Below are 20114 nucleotides of genomic sequence, written 5' to 3'. Positions count from 1 at the left end.
AAGGAAGCCAGGGGTTAGGTAGGTAAAAGCTGTGTGGTTATAAAAGGATGACACAGGGGATCCTTTTGGTCATGAAATTGTGCAGTATCTCGGTGGTGACGTATACGTGAATCTATGTAGTGATAAAATTGTACTGAGCTAAATATACACATTCACAAATGAATACAAATAAAAATGAAGAAATTAAGAAAGAGACAGAGTATGTGTTAAATGAAAGGAAATTGAATGTGGAAAGAATGTTTTAAAGGAAAAACAAAAGCTAATTTAAACATAAATGGCATTCACTTCTTGCGGTGAGAGGCCAAACTCTAGTTCAGAGACAATGGAGAGCAGCTCTTTTTTTAAAGGGATTTTTTTTTTTAATTGTGAAAAATATTTCTTCTGAGCATCCTTTTTAAACCCCATGAAAACTGAGATTGGTTTCCTTTACTAAATACAGTTCAGCGAAAGTATAAAGAGTGTGGGCGTCTGAGACCTAACTCCTGGGTTCAAATCTGAACCCACTAAGCTTCAACCTTGGGCGTGTCACAAAGCGATCATATCCTCCTCCTTTTTATAAACAGGGTTGATAATAACCTTCTTCACATGGTGGTGGTGAAGAAGAAGTGTGATTTGATTGGTGACTAAATACACAAATACAAGTAATTGTTACGATTCTTCCCTAGAAGTCATCTGTCCTTTCCCTGTGGTTTTTTAATTGATCTTCCCCCATGCTTATGGGACTCCTTTCTTTTCTCAATATATTTCTCTGCTTCTCCCCAAAGATGACATCCCTGGCATAATTCTGTATTATCTCAGGAGTGTGTGTGTGTGTGTGTGCATGTGAACTCAGGAGAGAATATCTGAACAGTCCTCTAACCCAGTTGTCCTTTCTACTTCTGTAGGGGAAACCCAAGAAGAAGCTTATTGACAGGAAGAACACGGTAACTGATTTTTAAAAGTTGAGAAATTCTTTCCATGTGCACCATGTGTGACCATGCACGGGCTAAGCATGATATTTTATATAGCCATTTTTGGTGGCTCAGCTTGAATAGTAACATAAAAAATGTTTCTGTTGAAACACTCTTCTGCGGCAACTTTTTACAAACTAAATTTGAGATTTACTTTTTTTTTTTTTATAACTACAGGTATATCATTTGAACTGATAATAATAGTGTTCTTGCTTGGCTGTGTGAGAGACACCAAAGTAAAAGGAGATTTCAAGACTCCTGTCATGATAGAGTCAAATAAGTGGTTATGTTTGGCCTTGATGTACTTGGAGCCTGTAACTCTATGCCGTATGGGACTGAGCAGAACTGCGTCCAGTTTGCCAGAAAGAACTGGCAAATGCTTTCAGAACTGAAAGCATTCAAAATACCTGTGGCTCTTCACTTTGGTGGAGAAGAGAAGGGTCTTAGAGGAAGGGCTGGGATGGCCTTGCCCAACCGAAGACCGCAACCACAACAAAAACTCTTAAACCTAAGCACTATACCCCCCTGGTTTGAGACCTTACATACATCCCCTTTGTGCTCTGCCTCTTGAGAAAACAAAATGTCAATAGAAACATAGAAAGAAACATCCTGTATCTAGTGAGGATAAACCCGGTTTCTTGTTGAAACCCCTTGAAGCCTAAATCTAATTTTTCTTTAAAGAAGGAAAACATATGCTTGCCATTTAATTAAGGGAAAACTAGGAGAGGTCGAATTTGTAACTTGCTTCCAAATGAAAGTCACAGTTAATTTATAAGTTTCCTCCCAGTTTCTCGTCAAAGAATATGCCTCCTAGAGTATATTGCTATCAATTTGGCGATTAGAAAAAATCAAACAAAAGAAAAAAATCTTAAACAATAAGTATTTAAAATTCAGTTGGTTCTGGCCTTCATTTTTGGCATTTATATTGCCATCAGGAGTTTTTTGGTGGTATAGAGGCATAAGCAAATGAAAGCTGGCATATAATAGACCATGTGCTGTTGTACGAAATACATCTTAATACATTTAAAAAGATTAAAATCATAAACAGTATGGTCTTTGAACACAGTGGAATTAGAAAGCAGTAACAATAGAAAATCTCCTAATATTTGGAAATCAACACCTCAAAATAATGCATGGGTCAAGAAAGAAATCATGAGGGAAATTGGAAAGTATTTCAAACTGAATGATAATAAAAATGTAACATTAAAATGTGTGGGATGCAGCTCATGTCATGTTTTGGGGGCAACTTATAGCTGCTTAAATGCTTGTATTAGAAAACAGAGGACTAAATCACTGATCTAACATTCCATTTTGTGAAACTAGATAAAGAAGAGTAACCCGTGTAAATTGAAGAACGGACATAATAAAGGGTGGAATCAATTAAATGAAAGACAAACAATAAAGAAAACCAGTAAAATCTAAAATTGTTCACTGGTAAGATAGAATTCATAAACTCTTACGTAGACTGATCTAGTAAGAAGAAAGAACAAGAATTACCAATATCAGATAGGAAAGAAGGAAGTAATTTATAGATCCTACAGAAGTCAAAAGGACATTAAGGGAGTATTATTAATAACCTTATTCCATTGCTTTGACAACCTAGAAGAAATGTCTGAATTCCTTGGGAGGGAATACTTGACAAAAATGACACAAGCTGAAATAGAAATTTTGAATAGTCCCATATCTATTCAGAATATTGAATTTGTAATCAAAAATCTTTCTGCAAAGAAAATCCCAAGCCCAGTAGTTTCGCTTGTGAATTCTATCAAGCATTTGAGGAAGAGCAGCACCAATCTTACATAAATTCTTTCAAAACTATAGGAAGAGACACGTCCCAGTTCATTTTATGACGCCAACATTAATTATGACACCAAAGCTTGACAAAGACATTTTTAAAAAGGTAGGGGAGGTGCCTGGGTGGCTTAGTTGGTTAAGTGTCTGACTTTGGATTTTGGCTCAGATCGTGATTTCATGGTTCTGCTGTCAGCAAAGAGTCTGCTTGGGATTCTCTCTCTGCCCCTCCCCTGTCTCGCGCATGTGCTCTCTCTCTCTCAAAGTAAATAAGTATACATTAAAAAAGAACATTACAGGCTAATATCTTCATGAACAGAGACACAAAATTTCTTCAAAGAATAGTAGCAAATTGAATCTACCAGTATAAAAAAAAGGGTAATACATATGACTAAGAGAGGTTTTTCCTAGTAATGCAATGTTGGTTTAACATTTGAAAATTCATCAGTATAATTCACCATATACAAAGGGAAAAAACCCGATGATCATTTTATTAGATCCAAAAAAAAAAAAGCATCTGATGAAATTCAACACATTTATGATAAAAACTCTTAGTAAATAAGGAATAGAAGGAATTTCTTCATTTGGTAAATGCCATCTATAAAAGATCTATTGCTATCATCATACCTAATGGTAAAATATTGAAGGCTTCCTTCCATGAATCATAAGATATCAAGATGTCCATTTTCACCATTTGTAGTCACTTTATACTAGAAGTCCCAAGCTGTACAATGAAGCAAGGGTTGGGGAAGAAAAGGCATACAGATTGGAAGTGAAGAAATCAAATGTCTTTCATCTTGGATGATCTGAGCTAGTTAATAGGAAATCTTTTTTTTTTTTTTTTTTTTCTTAACGTTTATTCATTTTTGAGAGAGTGCAAACAGGGGTGGGGCAGAGAGAGAGGGAGACACAGAATCCAAAGCAGGCTCCAGGCTCTGAGCTGTCAGCACAGAGCCTGACGCAGGGCTCAAACTCACAAACCATGAGATCATGACCTGAGCCAAAATTAGACGCTTAACTGACTGAGCCACCCAGGCACCCCAAGTTAATAGGAAATCTTAAAACATCTACAGAATAACTACAAGAACGTATCATTGCATTTAGCAAGGTCTTTGAACATAAGGTCAATATACTAAAATGTATTGTAGTTTTAAATACTAGTAGTAAATAATTTGAAAATGAAATTAAATTTTGCTTATGGTAGCATTTGAAAATACGAAATTCTCAAGGGTAAATTTTATAAAATATGTTTAATACCTATACAGTAAAAGCTAAATATTCAGTAAATATTACTGAAATAAATGAAAGAAGATCTAAATAAGTGGGGAGATATGTGATGTTCATGGATTAGAAGACTGAATATTGCAAAAAGTGTCTGTTCTGCCCAAATTGATCTAAAGATCTGATACATTATTCCAGTATATATACACGTATATGTATTGTATATATATATATAATATATATACATATATATGTGTGTGTGTGTATATATAATAATTCCAGTATATATATAGAGAGAGATTTTTTTTTTTTTTGTAGAAATCCACTGTATTTTTCTTCACCAAAGCAGAAATTGACTTTAAGTTTTTTTTTGTTTTTGTATGTGGAGATACAAAGGACTGAGAGTATTCAAAGTCATCTTGAAAAAGACTTAGGGTACCTTACTTAAAGAAATACTACAATGTTATAGTAATCAAAACTGTGGCAAGTTGAACAGAAAAGAGAGTCCAGAAACAGACCTATATTTATGTGGTCACTTGACTTGTATCAAAAGGCCCAAAGTAATCCAATGGGGAAAGGAAACTTTTTAACAAATAGGACTGGAACTGGATATTGTACTTTTAAAACTGAACCTCAGCCCCTGTCTCCCAGAAAAATTAGTGATGATTCAGAGACATAAACAGAAAAGCTCTTACGATAAAATTTCTTGAGGAAAATCTAGGACAGTGTCTTTGGGACTTTGGGCTTGGCAAAAGTTTTAAACATGACGCAGAAAGTGGTACCCAAAAAGAAAAAATGATAAGCTAGATTTCCTCAAAATTATCATCATCCCATACTGTTTGGAAAGTGACCAGGCAGGCCATAAACCGGGTGAAGATATTCATCAAACAAAGGTCTGGTGTCTAGAGAGTATGACAAACTCCTATAACTGAAAAATTAGAAGACAGCCCTCTTACAAATGGGTAAAATATTTGGACAGACACTTCAAAAAGAAGGTATGTGAGTGGCCAGTATGTTCATGAAAACGTGCTTAACACCATTAGTTATCAGAGAATTGCAAGTTAAACTACGAGATACCACTGAAATCCAGCAGAATGGCTCGCATTATGTCATTGTGTTGTACACTTTAAATACATTACAATTTTATTTGTCAGTGACAGCTCAGTAAAGCTGGGAACAACCTGAAAATGACGGACAGCATCAGATGGTGTGGAGCTAATGGAGCTCTGGTGCATTGTCGTTGGCAGCAGAAACTGGTACGAGTTCTTTAGGAGGGGTCTGGCAGTTTGCTAGCCTTGAAAGCTCCGTGCTGAGATCTCTGCCCAGAAGGAATGAAAAACGTAACCACAAAACGACTTGTACAAAAATGTCCATAGCAGCTTCATTCATAATATTCCCAAACTGGAAACAACCTAGGGGTCCGATAACCAGAGAGTAGGTGAACTGTGGATTATTCATAGAGTGGACTAATCCTGAGCCATACAAAGGCATAAGTATGGATACACATCACGTGGATGAATCTCAAAAACAGGCAGAATGAAAGGAAACTTATAAGAGTTCATACTGTGCAATTCCATTTTTAAGAAGTTCTAGAGTAGGCAAACCGAATATGTAACGAAACAACTTAGGAGAGTGGTCTCCTTTAGGATTGTGAGGGAGGGATTGACTGGGAAGCTTCGTGAGAACTTTCTGAGGGGGTGGTAATGTTAGAGCTCGGGTTACATGGTTCTAGGCATTTGTCAGAATCACAAATGGGCATTATAGTATTTGGGTATTTCACTGTATATGGTGTTTAGCTCACCAACAAACAAACTAAACAGAAACAATAAACCAAAACACCAAAAACAAATACCCATAAAACAAATACTGAACTCTAGCTACTAACGATGTGCATGTTAAAGCATTTAGGTACAAAGTGCACTGACATCTGTGTGTAACTTTGAAATGCTTTAAAAATTAAATGGATTGGTGGATGAATAGAAGAAGGGATGGTTGGATATATATGTGCTGAAACAAATATAGCAATATATTTATTTCAGAAACTAGGCAATGGGTACATGGCTGGCTGCTGTACAGTTCTTAAAACTTTTCTGTTTGTGTAAATATTTTCAGAATACAGGGGCGCCTGGGTGGCGCAGTCGGTTAAGCGTCCGACTTCAGCCAGGTCACGATCTCGCGGTCCGTGAGTTCGAGCCCCGTGTCAGGCTCTGGGCTGATGGCTCAGAACCTGGAGCCTGTTTCCGATTCTGTGTCTCCCTCTCTCTGCCCCTCCCCCGTTCATGCTCTGTCTCTCTCTGTCCCAAAAATAAATAAACGTTGAAAAAAAAAAATTAAAAAAAAAATATTTTCAGAATACAATGTTAGAAAAATAAAATGAGGTAGATGTAGCTAAAAGGTGTTATAATTTACTTACAGTGAATTCAGTTGTTTATTTAAAAATATTAATGGTATGTCAGCTATGTGCTGGGCAGTCTCAGGACCATTTCTGATCCAGTGACTGACACGCAAGCCTGGTCTTTACCCGTATAGAACTATTAATTCTGTTTATCAGATTCATAATTTCTCCATCGTTCCCTACCTCCATCCCATGTAATACTTAGAACTTATTGGTCTATTCAGGGTTTCTTAGAAGCTCATAGTTGTTATTTTCAAATGTTAGTTTTGTTTCATTTTCTTTAACTGGCTAAAAATCTATTTTCACAACTACATGCGTGTGTGGGGGGGTGCAGTGTTCAGTTTTTGGGACTATGGTAAGCTCGCTTTGAACTTGGAACTATTTTTAAAGTTTATTAATTTGCTTCCGGTGTCTGCCCCCATGTGTCAGGACCATCTCTATTCTTGGCTCAATTTCCTGCTCTAGCGAGAAAGATTCTAGAAGATTTACTGTCCAGTTTATCTACTCAGAAATCCCTAAAACACCTAAATAGACCAAAAGACACAGTCTTTCCATCATGCTTAGAGATTGAAAACTCTCAGAGAATTGAGGTCCCTTGACCTCAAAGGGAATACAATTTGAGTTCCAGGGAGTTCAAGAGAGAGAATTCAGAGCCAACCAGTTAGATCTTACATTCTGAGTATTCAGAGTTAGCTGCCTGGTTTAGACACTGACATGGGCACTTCTTTTCTGACCCATTGACCAAGATCCCTCTCTGTCTTTGCTGACCTAGTTAGCTTTGCCTGCCCAGTACTTTTCCCAGTCCTTGTTTGGATTGGGCCTGATACCAGTCACTTCCCTAACTTATGATTTATCGTACTTTAATGCCTAATGTAGCTGCTGCCATCCTCTGTCCACCCCATTTCCCGTTCATGACCTGATTGAACTTGGCTTTGTCCACCATCTGCTGCCTTCCCTTGTCTGTGCCTCTGACACTAACTCCTGACCTGTAATCACCAGCTGGAGAGTCCCTACCACCTCCCCCTATCTCCTCCTGTAACTAAGTAGACTCTTAGGGAGGAGAGTTCCTTTTGTTGGAATGTTTGAGACTTGGTGTGCCTCGGGGTCTTGGTAACTTTTGACTGAGACTTTCCGCCATAAGTCTTAGCTCTGGGCTACCATATTCACAGGCTATCAAACGTTCCTCCCCTTGTCTCAACTTCTGCTAAATTTGTGTTTATTAAATAGCGTATACATTGGAAGAATATTTGTATAAGTCTGAGTAAACTATAATGAGTAACAATAAAACAAACACCTCTAGCCACCACCCAGCTTAAGAATGAAAGCGTTGCCAGTATCTCCCAGTCATCCCTAGGTATAAGGTGTTGGGTGGCACTTTATGGTCTTTGCGGTAAACCGTCAGCCAGCCTGACTGAATACTTTAAAAACACTTAAACATTGTTTTCAGATATGTTTTTGTTCAGAATATTTACTAAATTCAGACAGGCCCTTAGGGAAGTTTTAATGTAGATTCCAATTCCAGTATTCCCATTTTTCTGTCAAACTTTTTAGAATTCAGTAGACATACTATGCCCAACCTGTTGTGGTTACAGAATTCTGTCAAGCTTAGCCTTGGAATAAAGGAGAGCTTTCTGAAGGCTGTAGCAACCATATTGTTTTTTTTCCATAGACTGGCTGCTGACGGAGCACCGGAATTGAAGGTGGAGAGTATGAACTCCAAGGCCAAACTGCACGCTGCCCTCTATGAGAGGAAGCTCCTGTCTTTGGAGGTGCGGAAACGTCGACGACGGAATGGCAGATTGAGGGCAATGAGGCCAAAATACCCAGGTACCTGCTGGTGAGCTTACGCCAAACTCCACTGTCCGGGTCCTGCCAGGCCCAGTTGATCAGCTTCTTACTTCATACTTAATGAATCAGAACCTTCCTCATGCATACATTTAATTTTTCTGCGTAGTCTTTTTCTCTGAAACTTAATTTCAAAAGGGTTGGAAGTTTCTAAATCTTCCAGTCTATAGTATTTGTGCTGGGGAATAACTGAAGCACATACGTTTTGGCCCATGTCTAAATACTTGAGATGTAGAGATAAATCAGTAGAAAGAAACACTTTAGCTGAAGTTTAATGGAACCCTGAGCATTGTTGTTCAGGTTTTTCATAATTAGGTATTAAAGCTGGTTCATCCCTTGACATTGCCAGATCATATAAATATTTTAAACATGAACAAAGAGGAATGTGTTTCTCTCCAAGATGCTCCCATGTCATAGGTCTGTTTGTCATGATTGATGGACTGACTTCCTTCCCCCCACCCGCCCGCCCGCTCTTTCCCTCCTTTGTTGAGCACCTGTATCAGGCATGTTGGTCACTAGGGTTTCATTGGTGAATAAAAAAGGTATAGTCCTTGTCCTCACAGACCTTCCAAGTTGGTGAAAGAGAAAGGTAATGAATAAACATAGGATAGAACGATGTTCCCCTGCTCCTTGTGCCCTTCTGAAAACCTCCAACACACTGTAGAGATAGATTACTCTACCCAACATGTTTGCCTGACGTTGAGAGAGAGCCGTTGGTATTATGGTGAGGAACGTGAACTCTAATGGAGGTCATTGTAGGCTTTTGAAATATGTAAGACTGTAGAGTGGCATGTGTGTGCTGTTGATGTTGTGCCTCTATTGTGGTCTGATTTAGAAATGGGATTTTATTAAAAAGATAAAAAGAAGGTATTGGGAGAGAGGAAAATTTAATCTTTTTTCAGCAACATTAGTGATTCTTCGCATTTAGTGATCACTCAACCAGCTGAAATGAATGTTAAAACCGAGACAGAGAGTGAAGAGGAGGAAGAAGTTGCATTAGACGACGAAGATGAAGAACAGGAGTCTTCCCAGGAGGAGTCTGCAGGGTCCCTCGGGGAAAGTCAAGCCAAATACACCCCCCCACTGACTGTTATGGTAGAAAATTCACCCAAAGAAAATGCCGCGAAAGTTTCTGAATGGAACAATAAAGGTGAACAGTGCTGCAAAATTGAGACTCAGGAGCCAGAGCCTAAATTTAACCTGATGCAGATTCTGCAAGATAACGGCAATCTTAGGTATGTACCTTTTGTAGTTGTAATAGTAAAACCAATGACTTGTATTGTGTACCAGGTCCTGGGCTGATGGCTCTACAGCCATTTTCCTTTTCTGACAGTGGTCCTGGGAAGTAATGACTCTGATTTTGTTATTATTGTTACTAAGGAAGAATGTCATTACTTTTGATGTTGTTTTGAATATTAATAATTGTCAAGAGGAGTTACTTGGCCAAGGTATAGCGCTGCAATCCATACCCAGGTCTCCCTGGCCCAACAAATATTTGTTGGGCTGGAGTGTCAGTCACTAAAAGCACAGAGTTCAAGCAGCTCACGGTTTTGGGTAGGGATCCTTAAAGAGCGGGGGCGCCAGTATGGACAAAGCGCTCTGTATCTTAAATACAGAAAACAGAGTGACTGATCTTGCCTGGGAGGCCTAGAGAGACATTAGGGAGGTGGCAATATTTGAATCAGGCTTTGGCGGATGAGTAGGATGCCACGAGGGCCGAGAGGTGACAGCTAAGTGTGGAAGTGCCAGGAGAGGAAATAAAGGCAGAGAGATATGATAGTCTAGTCATTCATTCAGCCCTTCAACAGAAGTTTATTGAGCACCTGCCCTGTGCGGGAATGTGCTAGGCTATGGTAGTGTTACAGTAGAAACCAAGACAGGCTCGTGGGGCTTACGGTCTTGGGGGGTGTACTGACGGTAAACAAAGAAACAAGGTAGTTTCAGGGAGTAAGTAGTGCAATGCAGAAAGAACAGGTTGTAGTGTTAGAGTGTAATTGGGCGGAGGGTTTCTTTAGATTGTCATGTTCAGGCATGAAGAGGTAACCTTTGAGGTGAGTCCTGAATGATGAGAAGGAGCCAAGTCATGGAATATCAGGGCGCAGAATGTCCCAGGCAGACAAGCAAGTCTGAAGGCCCTGAAATTGGAATGAGCTTGGCGAGTTTGAGAAACCTGGGTTAGCGTAGTGGAGTTACACAGAGAGAAGTGTGCAGTAAGAGATACGACTAAATAATTGGATGTCATTTGATCACAAAGGGGTTTAAGAGGAACTGGGACTGTATTTTCTAAACGGATAATTTTTAAGCAGATGAATGCTATGGTCAGACCTTGATTTAGAAAGTAAATTCCAGGTGCATTGTGGGGCAGTGATTGATAAGAGGAGAACTAATGGCAGAAAGGTGAGTTAGGGGCTGTCACAGTAGTCCAGAGCCAGAAAGATGAAGGCCTTGACCAGAGCCACGACTATAGGAATGGAGGGAATGGGATGGACCAGATGAAATTTGCAGGTTAAAATTGGCAGGGCTTGGTCTCTGTAGATGTAAGAACTCCAGAGAGGCTGGATTTTTCCAAATGTAACAACTTGGCGATGCCATCAGTCCACTTAAGGAGCATAGGAGTTGGTTTCAGGATAAAAATGATGTTTCAGTTGGGGCACGGTGAGGCGGAGGGAGGGCTCTGGGATGAAGTTGCTCAGCGGATAGGTGAAGATATCACTTTGAGGGTAAGAGTTGAACAGGATCGGGCAGTTGATAGTTAAGAACTTCAGAGTTAGTGAACTTGTCCAATTCATTTAGTCCAGCAAGCATAGACTGGAGAAAAGGAGGAGAATTGAGCCCTGGGGAAAACCGGTGTTTAATAGTAAAGAGATAGGAACTAGCAGCTAGAGAGGTAAGCATCAGCGTAGGGGGTGGGAGTGTGGTAGAACTCTCCAGAATGAGAGTTCCAAGCTGTAGCATGCTTCAGACGGCCCGAGAGAGCGTGAAGAGTGAGAAGAGACTCCTGCATTTCTGACATAGGGCCAGCCTCTGAGTTGTGAGAAATTACGAGTTGAGAAATAAGAAAGCAAGTGCAAGCTAACTTTTTCAGAGGATTTGGCAATGAAAAGAAGATGAGAACACATCAGAGAGAGTGAGGAGTGAGCTAAGAGAAAAGGATTTTTTTTTTTTTTCCCAACGATGGGGATTCTGAAGCTTATTTATAGACGAGGGGAAGGATTTGATGGTAAGAAGACCAGAGATACAGAAATGGATATTGATAGAGAAGGACCCCAAAGGAAGGCGAAAGAGGCCACTGGAGGGGTCTCTCTTCCTGTTAAGTCAGAAAGAAAGCACTATGGGCTGAGTGTAGTAGTTAGAAGTTAAAGAGGAAAGGAGTTTACGTATTTATGCACGATGGCCTTTATTTTCTAAGTTAGAGGGCAGTTCTTATATTGCATGGGTGGCGGGTGACGTCGGGGTTTGGGGAGGTATGCAGATGGAGTTACGGTTTGGAAGAGTCTGTTAGTTGAGAGCTCACTGAACTGTTGGGAGACCTGGACTCTCTCTTCACTTTTTAGTGATTCCCAGCTGGCTGTGTGATCATGGCGGCCAGTCAGAGAGCTTCTCCGTGCCTCAGTTTCCTTTTCTTTCAGGCCAAGGTATAAGGTTAGACAAATGTTTTTCGGACTGTGCTTTCTGAGGGGGAAAAAGGATTCCACTGAGTTGAAATAGAACATTTGAAAACCACTGGATTGTATTCCGAGGCCCTTTCCAGCAATAACATTCTACTTAGCTGTTGTAGAAATAAATGATTTCTTCATAAATCTTATGGATCTGACTTTCACTGAGTAAACTGTTGTAGTTGCCTGGTGTGTTAATGCAAATGAGTGGTTTTCAGACTCTGTTCCCTGTAGCTACCCATGATTCTGTGGGGCACCTCAGTGGCTACTGAGGGGTCTCAGGGAGGTCGTGGCAAGGATTCGAGACTCCAGGCCCCAGCCTTTAGTTGTGTATTTTTTATACTGAGGATCCATATAAGCTTTTATGGTTTTAAAACCAAGTTTCACTGGTATAAATCATTTCTAGCTTTCATTCTTTCATCTTTTTTGGTATGTTGAAAATGCCTAGCCAACCAGTGTGTCCAAGTATCTTGGGGGCAGTCTCAGAATTAACAACCCAGGGGTCCCTTCAATAAGGTTTATAGAAATGGAAACCTCCATACTTGTTCATTTGATTTGTGGCAATGACTTACAACAAAATAACGATTGAAATGTCAACTTCGAAGTGACATCTCCCTTATCCAACAGACCTTCACGTTTCAGCGTTAGAGGAATGATTAATAAAATGAGGTATTCTGCTACTTGGGAGATATGTGAAACATGCCATTTCTACCTCATTAGGTAGCAAGTGAATTTGTGGATGAAAATTAAGAATTTTTGTCATTTGTTTTGTCTTGCAAATAGTTTGTTGTGGAGGTAAATGGTTGAGGGGAAAGTGGTCTCCAGGTGAACAAGAATATAAGTGTCCTTGTTGAGAAACATTTGAAAATAGAAATTTGTTTTTTCAGAATCATACTGTGCTCCCATAAACCATCCCCATTAGTTAGAAACATGTAGCCTTACTTGTATTTTATGCTTCGAAGATCTTCTATATTAAACTCTCAAGAGCAAATCTGCTTCCAACCTGACTCCCCTCCTCTTCGGTCCGTCCAGCACATACGCAGAGGTTAGACCTAGACCCTGTTAGGATGTCCAGTTCACTCTGGTCAAGTCCTTCATCCTAACTTTGGAGGAACAGTGAATAGAAAGCATTCAGTGATTGCATGTGTGAGGATTGTAAACAAAGTTTGTGTTGGGCCCTAATCTTCGCTGATGTAATTCTGGCTGGAGTGTCAGAAGGCCGATCAGCTGAAGTAACCAAAATCTCTCCTGAAGGAAAACAGATCCGCTACAATTAGCAGCTGAAGTGAAAATCATCAGTGTGTCTCTGGCCTTTCTGTCTTCTAAACTGTAGCTTCAACAGATTTCCTTGTTTCCAGCCTAGTGCACCAAGCAGAAATCAGCTGAGTTCTCCAGTGATGTCGCTGAGGTGCTTTTTTTTACTACATGTAAAGATTTTGTTTTCCCACTGAACATCTGGGCTCGTCCCAGCCTGTCAGTTCATCTACGCCAAACTCTCTTGGACCTCACTCATTTGTTCTGGGCTCTTGCCATTCCTGTCTTGTAGTTGAGAAAAGCAGGACTTGAAGATTTGGTCTCAAAAGTTCCTTTGTAGGATTTATCGATTTCCTGCTTCGGAGGCTTTTGCACACCAGAAATATTAGTTGCCATAGCAAAAGCATACTTTTGCACCAACTGATAAGTATATACTTTGGGCCTCCAAGGCAGGAAAACCTTTCCACATGAATGCAAAGGTTCTTGTGAAGATTCAATACTTTGCCTGCCCATCTCCCCCAGGAAAGTTGTTAAAAAGTTCAGAGATAAGGTGTAAGAATAGGAAACCTGATTTCCTATTCCTGTTTGGTTTTTTCCCCTCTGTTAATAATGAGAAAATAAATAGGATTCTCCATCTTTGATTCTGTTAATAGGAAAAAAAAAACACCTCATGCACTGTGTAGAAGGAATCTTTAGTCAATGACTGCATGATGGGCTTCATTTTTTTTAGCCTTCCTAATAGGAGGATCCTCAGAGCCCGCTTTGAATGAGGCAGGTACACATTTGGTAGGCTTACCATTCTGTCTCGTAACGGTATGTTGTTTTGGATTTCTATAGCAAAGTGCAGGCCCGAAGAGCGTTCTCTGCCTATCTCCAGCATGTTCAGATTCGCCTGATGAAAGACAGTGGAGGTCAGACGTTCAGTGCCAGTTGGGCTGCCAAAGAGGATGAACAGATGGTGAGGCTCTTCTTGTTGGAACCTTTTTACTTGCCCTGTTTCTTTTCTTTCCTCTTCTTCTTCTTCTTCTTCTTCTTCTTCCATTTTTCCCCCCAAGGGTGAAGAGCATTATATTCTTCCGGTGAAAGAATTGTTCTTCACTATAGTTGATGGATTTCTCTTACTTTAATGTGAACTGGCTCCTTGACCTGGGGCCATGTTCATCACACTGTGTGTTGAGGGCATCAGTTTATTTCATTCTGGAAATGGAAACTGATTGCTCATTACATGTCAGGCCCTGTGCAAAGCCCCCCAAAAGAATAACAACCTAGAGCCCTTTCTCAAGCAACTTCACGTTGTCTGAACTCTTTGATGTAGGCACTGTCATCCCCATTTTGTAGATGCAGAAACAAAGGCCTGGAGCAGGGAGGTAATTTGCCTGTGGTCCCACAGCTTGTGTGTGGTGAGACTAGAACTTGAGCCCTGATGTTACAGTTGTACATTATTTGGTTTTCTATCGTTCCTGTGCATCACAAGGTATTTGTTTTGTGTCCTAAGGGGTCACGTTCACTCTGAAAACCAATGCTTTGTCATAGGCCCTCTAAGAATGTACCATCCTCCATGTTAACTTTATTTCTCTACTAGTTAAAATTTTATAAAATTCTGAGATGACTGGAAACAAACCGTGTCATAATTTTTGCTGTGTGTCAGTCATTTGAACATGCCTAGAATTTAATATTCTAGCAAGGTTTGGTTTTCTTTTTGAATTGGAAGGATCAGGAACGTCACGCTCTTTGGTAAGACCAACGCTTATAGAAGAAGCCGTAGCCCTTCTTTGCCTTTTAACCACAGGGATCTGTCACTGCAAAGAGAGCGACTTTTAAGGCTGAGAAGTCTGCATCCTTTGTCCATCTCGGTGGTGACCCTACCATAATGTTCAGTTCTCCACATGCAAGAGGCATGTGATATGCCAGGCTTATTATGAAAACGTGATGGACATCCCAGAAAACAACTTGTGAGAGTAAAGTAGCCAATACAACCCAGAGATAAAACCTTGTGCATTGTGAATAATCCTTCGACTGTCAGTGGAAAATGTTAGCTCTCCTCTTTCCAAGTGGAAAATTGAACCTGCCTTTTTGAGAGTCAGTTTGTCTGCTCCACTGTGAAAAAATAATATTTTAATATAACAGCTTAAACCACCCTATAGTAGAGATAGCAGAGTAGAACCGTATGATCCAACCCTCTGGTTATCCTTTATGCTGGAGGAAATGAGCACCAGAGGACAATGAATGGAAATCAAATGCAAGGGATAAAAAAATAGCTCAGAAGAGAGTAACCGCTGTAAGTGCTGGCTTGGAATTCACACAGGATTTCAATGGGGTTTGTTACAAGAATGCTTAGGATCATCACTGCAAAACCTAATACCAGTTCTGTGCGTTCCTGTGTGAAAGTATATCTAGAGAGCAAACCCTAACCCATTCCCTGATGATTGTGGCGGTGGGCTTGTTGATGAGGAAGGTAGGGGTAGAATTGCTCTATCTGCTCCAGGTGAGGGTTAGAGATTCGTTGTCACAGCTCACAGGAGGTGCATTAATAGAAAGTCCCCCAAATCTATCATCTTAAGGCAATTTTTTCATGTTGTGGGGGGTGGTGGAGAGGGAAGGAACAATTATCTTTAAGGCCCCTGGTCTCACAAAATGTCCCTTTGAAGCATTTGTGATAATGTGAATGATCTGATTGGTATCTGTTCACATTTCAAAATCCCTTGCCCCATGCCAAGTGAGATGTGCCCTTTGTCCCCTTCAATGACTTTCCACTGTGCACTACCCCCCAGCCAGCCCCCTTCGTCGTGGGGAAGGAAAAAAGAAGCCATCACCTCTCAAGCATAGAGTAGCTGTTCTTTCTTTTTCTTTATCACTAAACTTTTGAAATTAGTGGTTTCTGTTCTTCATTACCCATGCACTTCTTAGCCTCTTCCTTCTATTCCCTTTCCTCTACTGGAAGCATTGTCTTGAAATCATCTCACAATGGCCGGATCCTGGGCCTTGTCTTGGCCTTGGTCCTTTTCAGCTCCAGCCTCTTGGAAGCTTTTGACATGGGGCTTTTAACCCCCTTGACCTCCATGACACTATTTTCTCCTTGTTGTTTTGTTTTGTTTGTTTGTTTGTTTGTAAATGTCTGGTGTTTCTACCATGGGGTTTTTTGCTTTCGTTTCTGATTCTTCCTCCTCTTTCCTATGAATATTTCTGTTCTTTCTTTTCAGTCTCACCTTTGATGATTTCATCTGCTCCCATGGTTTTAATTTCCCCTGTCCGTGAAAGCTACTTTCCCTTAAGCTTAAGTTTTCTCTGATTGCCCTGTTAGACGTGGTATCTACACTTTGAATTATGATAGTACTATTTGCATGTGGGTTGTGATACTTTTGCGGTTACTTCTTTAATGGGTAGTTAATTTGTATACGTATTTATTTTGCCTTTCTGATTGCCAGCTTTTTGAGGGGAGAGAATAAGTTTCTTTTGCTTTGTCTTTCTGTATCCTTACTGTACCTAATGTTTTTGCTCTGGGTCTTTTTTGTTGAAATGTATAGTATACCTCTTTGCGTATCTCTCTTGGGCAAATCCTTCATACCTTATCTTCTGTTGCTTCCCACAATCCCTGCTTTCTTTCCCTCATGACTCTTAATAGGAGCTAGTGGTTCGCTTCCTTAAACGAGCATCAAGTAACCTCCAGCACTCGATGAGGATGGTATTACCCAGTCGACGATTGGCACTTCTGGAACGCAGAAGAATCTTGGCCCACCAACTGGGTGACTTTATTCTTGTGTACAACAAGGTAGGTGGTTCATCTGTTACTTGTGTGTGTTAGATTGCCACGCACTGTTAGCAAAGGCTAGAAGCCACTGTCCAGCTGGGTGGAGAGGTCCTTCTCTTTTCCATCATCGTCATCCCTTGTGTGTAACTGTTACAGGGAGCTAGACCTTGCTCCTTAACCCAGCTGATCTGAAAAGCTGCTCATTACTTCTGAAAGCCCAGTGGCCATCGTTAACGCTTATCAAAAGGCAAATTCCCAGGGCGCCTGGTTGGCTTAGTCGATTAAGTGCCCAGCTCCTGGTTTTGGCTCACTCATGGTCTCACGGTTCATGAGTTTGAGCCCTTCATCAGGCTCTGTGTTGACAGCGTGGTCAGACAGATTCTCCGTCTCCCTCTCTGCCCTCCCCTGTTTGCACGCGCGCTCTCTCTCTCTCTCTCTCTCTCTCCCTCTCCCTCAAAAATAAATAAATAAACATTTTTTTTAAAAAGGCAAATTCCCTTTGAGGGTTGGGTATCTGAGATGAATCACAGGCTATGTGAATTTGCATTGTCATTATGCCTGTAGATAGTGGTAAATAGACGGTTTGAGAGCAAGTGAACTGTGGATTTAATAGAATGACATAATCTTCTTTCCTGAGAGAGTTCTGCTTTGCTCTTGAGAACATTGTAGACAGTGATATCATTTTACAACCAAGACCAGGAAATATACTATTCAGTTAGAATATTTTACAAAGCATCTGATATCCAAGGGTCTTAGAATGCTTTGGAAATATCAGGATTTGGGAGAAAAATGTATGGTCATTTTGCAAAAGGGAAAACGGAGGCCTGGAAATTTAAGTGATGCTAGTATAGATGTGTGGAATGGTTAGTAGAATAGCAATATAAAAAAATCCTATGGCCGCAATTTACTCCAGATCTGTTGAGAATTTTGGTATGTCTTATATAAGTGAAGAATTTACTCAGTTTGGATGCTGGTATAGGAGTAGGTTCCAAGACGGATCTTTCCTTTCCCTGACTGTAACAAAATGCAGCATCTCTGTGGTCATACCGGTGAAGCTGCAAGTGCGAGCACAGATGTTACTAAGCTGCTTTGAAAAGTTCTTCCCTGAAGGGGCTTTGTGGGCAGAAAGCAAAAAGATGATAAGGATTTACATTTACTCTGCAACCTTTATTTGGAAATTCCAAAATGTTTTATGAAACAGTGGCAGAGAGTAATATGTCAAATTTATAGGTGGCAAAAGTACCTGGAGGGATTACGTCTTTACTGCAAAGACAAATTAACCCAATGGTAATGAAAGCAGATGATGAAGTGTGCATTTATCAGGAGCCATTTTATCTTACTGTTTTCCTTTGTGGGTTGGGGACTGGGTAGGAAACAGAACAGATGGCTGAAAAGAAATCAAAGAAGAAACTTGAGGAAGAGGAGGAAGATGGGGTGAATACAGAAAACTTTCAGGAGTTCATCAGACAAGCAAGGTAGAAGATACTCTTTTTTAAGAAAAACTATCTTCTTCTATCTTCCATACTGCCCCATTCAGTTCTCAATATTTCCTTGTTTCTAGTGTAGGAATGTGAGTAAAATCCCTCTCAGGATGAAAGAAAGCATTTCATAGGCTTGGCCTCTCCATATCTCAGCCAATCATGTTGTTGTCCTCATGGTTTCAGTTATCAAAACACTGCTGCTAGGTATCTGGGCTGTATTTCTAGACAGCCTTCAAAGTACACACCACTTGAAGTGCTGAGAGAGAGCCCTTTGGAAGGTTGAAGTCAGAGGCTTCCAGTGTTGACTGAATATGAATTTATCCCTGACCTACTGATGCCGTGGTGATGACCAAATTTTGCCTGTGTTGAGTGGGTTGAGGAATTGGCAGTTTCTCAACACCGTGAGGGTTACACCTAATTTATACAAAATAGAACCAGTCCTCCATGCGTAGATTTGGCTTTGAGGATTGAAAATCTCAGCATTCAGCTCTATCGTGATACAAATCAGTCAGGCCATTTTGTCCATTTACAATATGTTTCCAAAGGAAAAGGTGACAAAACATTTCATTTAAAATTTTGTGAGACTCCTACTGGGGGAACTTTTTCCAAAACAGAAAGTCATACAAAACCACTCAAATAAAGGATAAAACATCTGTGTGACCCTGTTCATCTTCAACCATCAAAGTCACTGTGGAGTGAAAAGCAGGAGAAAGTCCATTCTTTGTTGGTTTATAAAGCTAAATCAGGTGGTGGTTTATCAGTCACCAGCACAATCTGATCTGTGTTTAATACCTTGTACAGACCTAAGTATAGCCTCACTATCTTGTGCTTAAGCACACAGCAAACAAATCTATCATTTTGTAGGAGTTCAAAACTGTCATGTTATTTTGTTGACATTCTTGAGTCTTGAGTTACATGATTGATAATAAAGTTATAGAAACAAAGCAAGAAACGGTTTCTCACATCAGCATGATAAAAACAGGAAAGAACAAAAATGAGGTTATGTTCAGAAAACGGCTCTACATTTAAAGTTAAAAAATTAGGGGCGCCTGGGTGGCTCAGTCGGTTGAGTGTCCCGACTTCAGCTCGGGTCATGATCTCACGGCTCGTGAGTTTGAGCCCCGCATCAGGCTCTGTGCTGACAGGTCAGAGGCTGGAGCCTGCTTCGGATTCTGTGTCTCCCTCTCTCTCTGCCCCTCCCCCGCTCATGCTCTGTCTCTCTCTCTTAAAAAAAAATAAAAATAAAACATTCAAAAAAAAAATTTAAAAAAAAAAGTTAAAAGATTAATGTTTAGTTCCTCTTGGGGATCTTCAAGATCCCTACAATATAAAAAAAGAAAAGAAAAGCCACCTTTTTTGAAGAGAGACATGTATCCCCCTACCAGGCCTGTTTGCTGGAAATGAATTATATATACTAAAACTAGTGATACAGAGTTAGAGGTAAAATATGCTGGAACATATTTATTACTGTCATCGCACATTAAATGTCAATTGTTGGAAATATGTTCAATCATCAGTGCTTTATTACGTTTGGGGTGGTACATGGATACCTTTGTCAAGGTTGGTAAATCCAGATACCTGCAGGAGTCAGGCAAGGAAACATAAATTATGAAGTGGGCAAAGGGTAAGAGAGGCGATATCAAGCAGTTTGTGTTTTGATCAGCCTTAACCTGCCCCTTCCCCCGCCCCTTCCCCTCTCTGTGAAGGGCCAAAGAAAGCACGTGGACATACAGAGGCATTCGCCCCATTTGTAACCTCAGCGGGAGATCTGTC

At 40.3% G+C, this 20114-nt stretch overlaps 1 protein-coding gene across 20 annotated transcripts in view; it reads left to right on the top strand.

The window, feature by feature from the left end:
- TTLL5 (tubulin tyrosine ligase like 5) overlaps positions 1-20114 on the top strand; it is a 289561-nt gene that overhangs the window by 95582 nt on the left and 173865 nt on the right. For 12 of the 20 annotated variants that reach the window (XR_015252163.1, XR_015252162.1, XM_086709211.1 and 9 more), the window contains 6 exons: positions 885-923; positions 8027-8194; positions 9105-9437; positions 13950-14070; positions 16735-16881; positions 18232-18335. Coding sequence is in view for 18 of the 20 variants with exons in the window: in XM_086709211.1 (XP_086565337.1) it covers positions 885-923; positions 8027-8194; positions 9105-9437; positions 13950-14070; positions 16735-16881; positions 18232-18335 (912 nt within the window). In the remaining 2 variants the exon portion in view is untranslated. The remainder of the gene's footprint in view (positions 1-884; positions 924-8026; positions 8195-9104; positions 9438-13949; positions 14071-16734; positions 16882-18231; positions 18336-20114) is intronic. The other 8 variants (XM_086709217.1, XM_086709219.1, XM_086709207.1 and 5 more) reach the window with 3 other exon arrangements.

This window comes from Puma concolor, chromosome B3 (assembly GCF_028749965.1).
Source record: "Puma concolor isolate L17-30 chromosome B3, mPumCon1.1.hap2, whole genome shotgun sequence".
NCBI classification, from domain to species: Eukaryota; Metazoa; Chordata; class Mammalia; order Carnivora; family Felidae; genus Puma; species Puma concolor.
The sequence above is the reverse complement of the archived record's forward strand: the minus strand, read 5'-3'. Positions and strand labels throughout refer to the sequence as shown.